At 37.0% G+C, this 12,049-nt stretch overlaps 1 protein-coding gene across 1 annotated transcript; it reads left to right on the plus strand.

Annotated features, from left to right (window-relative positions):
• The first annotated feature begins 471 nt into the window (after window positions 1–471).
• LOC136840230 (protein atz-1-like) lies at window positions 472–3,879 on the plus strand. Its single transcript, XM_067106821.1, has 2 exons — window positions 472–631; window positions 3,701–3,879. Exons 1-2 carry the CDS (start codon window positions 472–474, stop codon window positions 3,877–3,879), a joined length of 339 nt encoding a protein of 112 aa, XP_066962922.1.
• The last annotated feature ends 8,170 nt before the right edge of the window (window positions 3,880–12,049 follow it).

Below are 12,049 nucleotides of genomic sequence, written 5' to 3' on the forward strand. Positions count from 1 at the left end.
GGTCATTGCAATGACCTCCAAGGGGTAATTGCAACTACCTCTTGAGAGGTAATTGCGAAGACATCTTGAGAGGTCATTGTAATGACCTTCCATGAGGTAATTGCAACTACCTCTTGGGAGCCCATTGCAATGACACTCCCAGAGGTCATTACAATGACTTATCATGAAGGTAATTGCAATGACCTTCTAAGAAGTCTATGCAACCACCGATCAACAGTAATTATAACATCCTCTCACGAGGTAACTGCAACGAACTACAAAGAGGTTATCGTAGTTACCTCTTAAGAGGTATATAATTGCAATGATCTCTCAACAGGTCATAGCAAATACCTCTCAAGATATTACTGCAACGACCTCTCGAGAGGTAACTGCGACCTCTCAAAATGTCATTGCAACACAAGGGCCTCTTAAGAGGTAATTGCAACTACCTCTCAAAAAGCAATTGCAATGACTTATCAAGAGCAAATTGCAATGACCTCACAAGATGTGAATGCAATGACCTTGCAAGAGGAAATCGCAACAACCTCTCAAGAGGTAATTTTAATTGCTTCCCAAGAGGTAACCGCAATGACCTATCAAGAGATAATTACAACTACCTCTCAGGAAGTAACTGAAACAGCCTCTCAAAGAGGTAATCGCAACGACCTCTGAAGAGGTAATTGCCAAGGCCTCTAAAGAGGTAATCACAACGACCTCTCAAGAGGTAATTCGAAGAAATGTCATTAAGCCGCTACTCGAGGGATCATTAAGACTACCTGTTATAAATGACAGGTGTAATTAATTCCTTAGGACTGGGGAAATTATGCTCTCATTATCTCTCTCTCTCTCTCTCTCTCCTTCTTTATCCACCTCACTTTACCCCTATTTCCGTGTTTCTGGCCTTGCTATTAATTCTCCCTATTTTTTATTTCTATTCTCTTTCGATGTTATTGGGCCTGTTAGGTTGTGACGCTAGATAATTGATAACTGATTATCTATCAGTTAATCTCGTTTCCGTTTTCCTAGAAATTATTTTCTTCTAATTCTCTCTATTTTTTATTTCTATTCTCGTTCGATGTTATTGGGCCTGATAGGTTGTGACGCCAGATAATTTAACAATTGATAATCAATCAATTAATCTCAATTCGCAATTTTGATAATTGGTAGTTAATCAGTTATTCTAGATTCTATTTCCTAAAAATTTTTTCTTCTAATTTTTATTTATATTCCCATTCGATGCTAGTGAGACCTGTTAGTTTGTGACGCCAGATAATTTAATAATTGATAATCAGTCCAAAAATCTCAATTTGCATTTCCTATAAAATTATTTTCTTTGAATTTTTTGTAAATATTTTTTGCAACTACTTTGCCGACTATCAAAATGTACAACTTTCTCATGTATAAGAAAGCAAAATTAATAATTAAGCAGTCTCTCTCTCTCTCTCTCCGCCTTATAGTGACTTTCACATTTATCAAAATGTTTAATTTGGACATTCCTCAGAAAAACAAATCAAGCATTTTACTATCTAAAACTCTCTCTCTCTCTCTCTCTCTCTCTCTCTCTCTCAAAACGTGTAATCTTTCTCATTCATCAGAAAGAAAAAAATACCAATCAAACATTTAACAGCTAAAACACACACACACACGCTCTCTCTCTCTCTCTCTCTCTCTCTCTCTCTCTCTCTCTCTCTCTCATGATTAAGCCAATACAGTCACAGGTCTCAGGCTACTCGAGAAATGAGCGCAAGATTTTATTTTTTTCAGAGAGAAAGATCGATTCATCGGAAGACGATCATAGGGTCGATCTTGCAATCGAGCAACACTGAAAATTAGCCCTTGTTGCAATCCTTCACTTAACATTAAGTTGGATCCTTAACTCCTTCGGCCACCTCCTTGAAGAAGACTTTCAAGGATAGAGAGAGAGAGAGAGAGAGAGAGAGAGAGAGAGAGAGAGAGAGAGAGAGAGAGAGAGAGAGAGAGAGAGAGAGAGGTGATGATTGCTCTTCAGCATATATTTCTGGAGTCAGGACGCAAAAATGTTAAAATTTATTATGTCATAATATATTCTGCATGAGGAATGACTCTTTTTTTTTTGATTTAGGAGCGTAAATATGTTATGATGAAAGTGTGCAATCACGAAATCGCGCGCACATAAGCGCACATGCCTACACACTTTATATATATATTATATATATACGTATATACCTGTATATATGTATATATATAATTGTATATATATATATATATATATATATATATATATATATATATATATATATATATATATATATATATATATACATACAGAGGTGTGCGTGTATTTGTGTGCATGAAGTATGCATACACATATATACACAAAAACACACACACACACAAAAGTTCCCTTAATGAAGTCATTCCAGCAACCTCCTTAAAAATAGGGAACCCGACAGCCAGCCATTTTCTCCTACACGACTCTCTTCTGGCGTAAATGGGCTCTACCATTAAGAGAACCTTATTAGGAAGTCCCCATTAATCATAAGACCCATTACGAGAGAGAGAGAGAGAGAGAGAGAGAGAGAGAGAGAGAGAGAGAGAGAGAGAGAGAGAGAGAGACTGACTTCATTTGCTGACGAGACATTTTCATTATCACTAACTAGCAAAACTTTCTCTCTTGCCTGTCATTGCCTTCTTTGAGAGAGAGAGAGAGAGAGAGAGAGAGAGAGAGAGAGAGAGAGAGAGAGAGAGAGAGAGAGAGAGAGAGAGGCTTAGTTAACAGACGGGCCATTCTTTCCCTCACGCCAGTAACATCTCTCTCTCTTTTGATCTTGTCATGAGAGAGAGAGAGAGAGAGAGAGAGAGAGAGAGAGAGAGAGTAACCTCTCTCTTTCTCTCTCTCTCTCCCTCTCTCTTTTGATCTTGTCCTGAGAGAGAGAGAGAGAGAGAGAGAGAGAGAGAGAGAGAGAGAGAGAGAGAGAGAGAGAGAGCGTCTTCCTCTCTCTCTCTCTCGCTCGCTTGTCATTGTCTTCTTTGAGAGAGAGAGAGAGAGAGAGAGAGAGAGAGAGAGAGAGAGAGAGAGAGAGAGAGACTGTCAGTGCTCCTCCTTTCCCTGGCACTGGCACTATTTATGTATGGCACTCAGGAAAGAGTGTTTCGGTGGCTCGTTTTTGGGACCGAATTTATTATCTCTTGACACTTAGCATGAAGACAGCTTCGTATTGCTTTTTGAGAGAGAGAGAGAGAGAGAGAGAGAGAGAGAGAGAGAGAGAGAGAGAGAGAGAGAGAGAGAGAGAGACTTTCCTGACAGTTTTTGTACTATCTCCTGTGACGGTTTTACTCTCGTATAATCCTTGCTGTCTGTCTGTCTCTTTCTTTGTCTGTCAGCCTGCCTGGCTCTGTCAGTCTGTCTCTGTGTCTGTCAGTCTGATGCCTGTTTTTGTGTCTCTCTTTCTGTCTGTTTCTGTGTCTGTCAGTCTGTCTGTCTGTCTCGCCGTCAGTCTTTCTGTCTGTCAGTCTGTCTGTATGCCTCTGTGTCTGTTAGCAATTTGAATAGCAATGTCTAACCGAAGTATAAGGAATAAAGGACTTCTCATTGCTCTTGGAGAGAGAGAGAGAGAGAGAGAGAGAGAGAGAGAGAGAGAGAGAGAGAGAGAGAGAGTCGAACGCACGGATTTCCCGAGCAAATATAATAATAAAGATGCCTATGGCAGCCCGGTCGTTCGAATATATTCGCCATTTTCAGAGTTACAGGAGAAAGTTATCCTACAGATATTGTCAGAGCGGATTGGGTTAGTGGAGGAGGAGGAGGAGGAGGAGGAGGAGGAGGAGGAGGTGGAGGAGGAGGAGGAGGAGGAGGAGGAGAAAGGAAGGAAAGTAGAAGGAAAGGCAGAAGAATCGGGGAAGAAAAAGGAGGCAGGATGAGAAGGTAGAAGAATAAAGGAGAAGAACAGACAGGACAAGAAAGAAGCTTTAGAATTCTCTCCCTGCTCCCGTTCTCCCTCGTCTCATCGGCTTCAATGGCAAAAAATAAAATAAAATAAATAAACTAAATAAAAATCTCGCGTGCTAGAATTCTCTCCCCTCTTCTGCTTTCCCCTAGCAAAAATAAAATAAAATAGATACAATGAGGAAGAGAAAATATAAATATAAAATTAAGAGAACAAGAAAAGAGAAGAAAGGAGCTTTAGAATTCTCTCCCTTCTTCTGTTTTCCTCGTCCCAACCGCTGTATTGGCCAATAAGTAAACAAATAGATAAATAAATAAATAAATATATACAAATAAATAAAAAGTGAGTTGGGTTTCAATGACAAACTATCTCGCGTCCCAGAATTCTCTCCTGCCTCTGTTTTCCCCTCGTATTATCGCCACGCATTGCCGCAAAAATATAAAAATAATTTGATAAATAAATACATAAATGAAACAGAAGGAAAAAGAATAAAGGAGAAGAAAAAGATGAAAGGATTTTAAGAAGCTTTAGAATTCTCTCCCTGCTTCTGTTCTTCCCTCGTCCCATCGGCTGCACTGGCAAAAAAAAAAATATATATATATAACAACTTGCGCCAGATTTCCATCAAAAACTCTCTCGCGCGCTCTCTCTCTCTCTTTCTCTCCCTCAATATCTCTCTCTCTCTCTCTCTCTCTCTCTCTCTCTCTCTCTCTCTCTCTCTCTCTCCCTCTTTCTATCCCTCAATCTCTCTCTCCCTCTTTCTATCCCTCAGTCTCTCTCTCTCTCTCTCTCTCCTTCTCCTCTCTCTCTCTCTCTCTCAATCTCTCTCTCTCTTTCTTTCTCCCTCAATCTCTCTCTCCATTCCTCCCTCTTTTTCTCCCTCAATCTCTCTCTCTCTCTCCATCCCTCCCTCTTTTTCTCCCTCTCTCTCTCTCTCTCTCTCTCTCCCCCCCCCAAATTGCAACGGTGGGGGGCGTTCCCAATCTTTAATTAAAACTGCACCAATCATTCCAGGATGCAATATCGCCGACAGCTTTTAAAGATGGGAATACACTCGGGGCCGAAATATAGAAAAAAAAATATAAATAAATAAATCCTTTCCAATTGTTTTTTTTCCACACTCCAGCGAGGATTTCGTTTAATTTATTTTTTTATCTTCTTAATTTTTTTATTGGGCGTCTCTTTCTGTGTATGACTGTGTATTTCGGAATCTCTTAAATTTTTAAAAATTGATTTTTAACAATTTTTATTACTGGGCGTCTCTCTAACCATGTATTTTATTTTTTTATTATTTTTTATTGGGTCCCCACCCCTCTCTCTCTCTCTCTGTGTGTGTGTGTGTGTGTGACTGTGTATTCCGGAATCTCTTTAATTTTTATTTTTTATTTATTTTTTCTTTATAAGTTTTATTATTAGGTGTCTCTTTAACAGTGTATTTTCCTCTTTTTTATTTTTATTGGGTCTCTCTCTCTCTCTCTCTCTCTCTCTCTCTCTCTCTCTCTCTCTCTCTCTCTCTCTCTCTCTGTGACTGTATATTCCCGAATCTCTTTCATTTTTTTTAGTTTATTTTTTATATTTTTAGTTTTTTATTTATCTTTTTTTATTGGGTGTCCCTGTGACTCTTATTTCTTTTCTTTAATTGGGCTCTCTCTCTCTCTCTCTCTCTCTCTCTCTCTCTCTCTCTCTCTCTCTCTCTCTCTCTCTGTATTCCGGAATCTCTCGCTCTGTAAAAATATTTTTGAATATTCACGTGAACTGCTTGACGAAGCGTCAGGACCTGAATTGACATTAATAGGTCCTATCTGAATCGGGTACTTTCTACTGACCTGTCTACATCTAGGTCAGTGGGTTTAAAGCTAGGGTTAGCTTTATGCCAGCACGGGCTCTTACTCTATAAAACATAGTTTTGAATCATCAGGTGAACTTGTGTTTGAAGCGTTATACATTATTTTCATCTGGTCATCTTTCAATTGGGTACTTCTTAGTGACCTGTTTATAGCTAGTTCATTGGATTTAAGGCAAGGGTTAGCCTTATGCCAGCACGGGCTCTTGCTCTATAAAAATATTGTTAAATATCTAGGTGAACTGGTTGACGAAGCTTCAAGACCTAAATTGACATTAATTTCATTCGGTCATCTTTGAATAGGGTACTTTCTACTGACCTGTTTATATCTAGTTCAGTGGGTTTAGGGTCTGGCTTAGCCTTATGCCAGCACGGGCTCTTGTAAACTGGAGGTCTTGGCGACAGGAAAATTGAAATTTGTAAAAAAACATCTTCAAAAGAAATTTAATCTTTTTCAAAGGCTAACTATTTTAAAAAAGTGTTGATTAAAGATTTTGGGAATATATATTTAAAAAAAAATCTACCGGGCCGTGGCTGAAATTTTCATACAGCATTATACGCTGTACAGAATACTCGATTGCTCCGAAGAAACTTGGGCGCATTTTTTACTTGTTTAATATTGGTTTTATCAAACTGAAACATATCTCTTGGTCAGTTAAGTTAGGGTTGTAAGTACAGAACTTATTACTTACAATGAAATACCTGAAAGCTATGTCATTGCCTGCGTTGTTGGCACCTACAGCGGCGGCAGACGCACGATCATGGCTAACTTTAATCTTAGATAAAATGAAAAACTACTGAGGCTAGAGGGCTACAATTTGGTATGTTCGATGACTGGAGGGTGGATGATCAACATACCAATTTGCAGCCCTCTAGCCCCAGTAGTTTTTAAGATCTGAGGGCGGACAGAAAAAAGTGCTGACGTACAGACAAATAGCTATCTCTATCATAGTTTTCTTTTACAGAAAACTAAAAGTTGGTATAGAATTTTTATTTTAATTCGAACGCAAATATCTATAGCAATTTACTTCTCTTGTTGGGAAAGAACTGCTTTCTCTCTCTCTCTCTCTCTCTCTCTCTCTCTCTCTCTCTCTCTCTCTCTCCAGAAGCGATAACGCATTTACGTAAAGTGTTTTCTCCAGTGGGTGAACAGGACCGATTCGTAAACGGCACAATGGTTTTAGTATAACGAGTTCTCCCCCACCCCTCCCCCCTCGACGCCAAAAACCCCTCTAAAAAAAACACACACACAAGGACAATGGAGGAATGTTTTCGACAGGTCCAGCTTACCACATTCCTTTTCTCCATATCTTTCTTTCTCAATTCCTTTCCTTTCTCCATTTCTCCCCATTTCCCCTTTCCTCGTCTTATTTCCTTACATTCATTTTCATTTTACGGATTGTACATCGCCTCCTGCAAATGTCTGTACACGGAAATCGAATTTTGTAAATTGACGATTAGAGAAAAGTCCGAAAAGTCCGGAAAGGGCGGACGACGGTAATCTGGCGGTTTGTGGCAACTCAGATCTGCCTCAGTTACGTAATAGTATTTTTTCTGTTTTTTTTTTTTTTTTTTTTAATTTTTTTTCTGGAGAGCGGCCTACGTGAGTGTGAATCTCTTTCCTCGACAATGAAGGACGGGCTATTCCTGGACGCTCTTATCATTGTATGCGCACGGATATAATGATATATAATGGCACTGTATATATACGAGTGTATATATATATATATATATATATATATATATATATATATATATATATATATATATATATTTCTATATCGACATCTGCACTATATATATATATATATATATATATATATATATATATATATATATATATATATATATATATATATATATATATATATATATATATATATATATATATGTGTGTGTGTGTGTGTGCAAAATGTCATACAAATATATATATATATATATATATATATATATATATATATATATATATATATATATATATGTGTGTGTGTGTGTGTGTGTAAATATATAATATATATATATGTGTGTGTATATATATATATATATATATATATATATATATATATATATATATATATATATATATATATAAATATATATAAATATGGGAGCCATCTCTCAGTGGTGGCACACTAAGCCAGCAATTGCAAGGTTCATGATCTGACCCAGCTATGAATGAGGCCCAGCAATGTCAGCTAAGGTCAAGAAAAGGGTCACCTGACAGAAAAATTGAAAAAATGTTTCATTAGAACAAGATTAATTTCAAGATGGAGGTGAGTGGCGCATTGTGTCTGGGGAAGTTTGACGATCAGCTGATGAGGTTTCTGTGTAGGTGTAGGAAACTGATACACATACACACAAACACACATACAAATACACAGAAAGCCTTGTACAACTCCTCAAGGAGCCAATTAGTACAGAGCAACGCCTAATCCCGTGGGATTCCCGTTTTCTATGAGGGAGAAGCAAAAGGGGAAACTCCTTTAAACTTTACAAAAAAAATTGAGATTTGGGTTCCACCAAACACTTTCTGAGTGATTCTCTTTTGGAGAACCAACGGTCCATGAAGGTGCTAACACTCACTCCTCTTCTCCTGCTGCTATCCATTCTGAATTGAGAGAGAGAGAGAGAGAGAGAGAGAGAGAGAGAGAGAGACGCGCTATGTCATTTACGTAGGACTTTCCACACTCTGAACGGGAACAAATGGACTTGGTTTTCGGGGAATATCTGTCGGCAGTGTATGTTTGCTCTCGTCTTTACTACTTTAATCGAGGTTTACTCTTTTGCTTTATTGTAAGTAAGTGCTATGGGCTGCGTCTTTTGTGTATTTTGAGTTTTACTTTCGAAAAACGCCAAGTATGTTCGTAAAACGAAGAATATTTCTTCTATAATTTTCACTTTTTTAGCTGATCGCAGACATAGATCTATCTGTATAAATTCTGAGCATTGCCAAATATTCAAGAAACTTCAAATGAATATTTTTATATATCCTTTTTAAAATCTTCATTTCAATTGTAAAATTTTATTCATTCTAATAGTAAATGATTTATCCTTTTTCATTTTGGTTGGAGACTCGTAGAAATGTTTTACGCAGAATTTCTTAATCATTTTAATTTTATGATCACGAGAGAATTCGACCATCAGAATACTAGCCTACTGAAGGCAGCACAATTGTAGCCACAGTATTAAGTCAGGGGCTGATGGTGACTGACCGGTAAAGTCATTAGTTTAATGATCAAAACTGTGCTTTTAATCATTAGTTTAACGTTTTGTTTAAAAGAATACTTCAATAGTTTGTCATTCTTGCACTGAACAAATAGAGCAGCAAATATTGTGAATAAATAGATTTCAAATAAGTAAAAATATCTGCTCAGTCAAATAGTTTAAACTGAATATATTTGTTTTTCTTGCAAAGTGTTTTTGTCACTTGTGAATTTCATCATTAGTTCAATGGTGTCTCTATTGGTTGGATAGGTCAGAAGTCCGCACCAGGATGCTTATACCCTTCAAGCTTCAACATACTGTACTTAAGGGTAAATTTTAGATTAAGTCCAAAGCCCTGTTTAGAGTAAGTCCAAAGTCTTGTTTAGAGTAAGTCCAAAATCTTGTTTACTCTAAGACCTTGTTTTAAGCAAGTCAAAACTTTAGCATATTGTACTTAAGGGTAAATTTTAGAGTAAGTCCAAAGCCCTGTTTAGAGTAAGTCCAAAGCATTGTTTAGAGTAAGTTCAAAGCACTGTTTAGAGTATGTCTAAAGCCTTGTTTAAAGTAAGTCCAAGCCTCGTTAAAGTCCAAAACCTTGTTTAGAGTAAGCCCGAAGCCTGGTTTAGAGCAAGTTCAAAGCCTTGTTAAAGTCATAAGCCTTGTTTAGAGTCAGTCTAAAGCTTTGGTACGCACAGAGTCTCGTTTAGAGTAAGTCCAACGTCTCGTTTCGATTAAGTTCAAAGCCTTGTTTAAGTCTTAATTCCTGTCTAGAGTAAGTCCAAAGCCTTGTTTAAGTCTCAAGTCTTGTTTATAGTAAGTCCAAAGCCTTGCTTAAGTCTTCAGCTTTGTTTAGAGTAAGTCAAAAACCTTGTTTAGAGTATGTCCAAAGCCGTGTGTAAGTCTTAAGCCTTGTTAAGAGTAATTCCCAAGCCTAAATAAAGTCTTAAGCCTTTTTTAAAAGTAAGTCCAAAGCCTGGTTTAGAGTAAGCCCAGAGCCCTGTTAAAGTCCAAATCCTTGTTTAGAGTAAGTCTAAAACCTTGCGAAAGTTCAAAGCCTTGTTTAGAGTAAGTCCAAACAAACCCTTGTTAGGAGTAAGTTTAAAGCCTCGTTTAGGGCAGAGAAAGTCCAATGCCTTCTTAAAGTCCAAAGCCTTTTTAAAGTCCAAAGCCCTCTTTAGAGTAAGTCCAAACCTTGTCCAAGTCCAAAGCCTTATCTAGAGTAAGTCCAAAGCTTCTTGAGCGTCCAAAGCCTTGCTAAAGTCCAAAGCCTTATCTAGAGTAAGTCCAAACCTTGTAAAAGTCCAAAGCCTTATCCAGAGTAAGTCCAAAGATTCTTTAGCGTCCAAGGCCTTGTTAAAGTCCAAAGCCCTGTTTGATGAAGGTAATTTTGGAAAGGTAAGAAATATATAAAAAACAGAACTTTTTTTTTTTTTTACCATTTCAAATCGTTACTCTATTTTCACCATCAATATTACGTCGAAACGCAAATATAGTTCAGAAAAAAGTTCCTCGTTTTATGGCATCCAGAGAGAGAGAGAGAGAGAGAGAGAGAGAGAGAGAGAGAGAGAGATAGGTGGACCACCGACGTCAAATTCCGTTTCCTTGATATATTCGCGGTGAATATCTACCCCACAAATGAATTTCCTTCTCAGCGGATCTAATAATAAAGATGCCCGTGGAGAGAGAGAGAGAGAGAGAGAGAGAGAGAGAGAGAGAGAGAGAGAGAGAGAGAGAGAGAGAGAGAGAGAGAGGAAGCGATGCGACGACTAGATGTATTCAAAATGGGAGTTCAGAGAGAAACTTGTTATCCCACCATTACTGCCGGTGGGTGGGTCCTGAACCTGGGGATTTCGGGGGTGGAGGGGAGAGTGGGAAGGGAGGGACCTACCTTGTCCATTTAGGGGCTAAGGGCTAAAGGGTAGGGGGGCATGGCACCCCCCCTTGGAATGATAGGAAAAGGGACACCGAAGCAGTTTCGGGTAATTCATGCAAAACGAGAAATGGAGCAATGGTGGTGGACGAGAGAGAGAGAGAGAGAGAGAGAGAGAGAGAGAGAGAGAGAGAGAGAGAGAGAGAGAGAGAGAGAGAGAGGGTCATATTCCTTTCATGTATTCGAAAGCGAAGGACGACTTTCTTTTAATGTGAAAAGTTATTATGGTCACTGAGGGAGAAAGTCTCTGTATCAAAGGAAGAATTTCTCTGGAATTATTATTATTATTATTATTATTATTATTATTATTATTATTATTATTATTATTATTATTATTAATTCAGCTGATGATATATAAATTGGTAGTGATAATGATGATAATGATGATGATGATGAAAAAGTGATATATGACTGTACGTTATTAACTAAATAATAATAATAATAATAATAATAATAATAATAATTGTTTGAAATATAAAGAAACGATAATAATAACAAAAATAATTATAACAATAATAATACTAATAATAATAATAATTGTATGAAAAACAAAGAAACGGTAATAATAATAATAATAATAATAATAATAATAATAATAATAATAATAATAATAATAATAATAATTATAATACCAAATCACAATGATAAGATATGTACACCAAAACCGGTTGAAATTCAGACCGTAAAAATGGGATTTTCATTTCTAAAGGACCAATAATTTTTGGACTCTTTTATTCCTTCGCTGAAAGCTTTATATGCTGCAGGTATGGTAATGACCCGAGGTCAAATTTATACCTCCCCCTTCCGAGGGTCAGTCTGGTAATCATGTTTCAAAACCACTCTTTTCATTTAGCTTGTATTTCTTGTGCGAGTTTTAGGTTTAGCTGTAATGGAGGGTGTATATTTGAAGACAGGCATATACTATATATATATATATATATATATATATATATATATATATATATATATATATATATATATATATATATATCACACACCAAGACTGAACTCAATATAGCTCCCTCTCATCGAAAAAAATAACGCTTTTAAGGGAGGAAACAGAATGGTAACTTGATCCACCTGAATATTTTTCTGTTCTCTTTTTCTACCTCCTCCCATATATATATATATATATATATATATATATATATATATATATATATATAT

This window comes from Macrobrachium rosenbergii, chromosome 1 (genome assembly GCF_040412425.1).
Source record: "Macrobrachium rosenbergii isolate ZJJX-2024 chromosome 1, ASM4041242v1, whole genome shotgun sequence".
In the NCBI taxonomy this organism is placed as follows: domain Eukaryota; kingdom Metazoa; phylum Arthropoda; class Malacostraca; order Decapoda; family Palaemonidae; genus Macrobrachium; species Macrobrachium rosenbergii.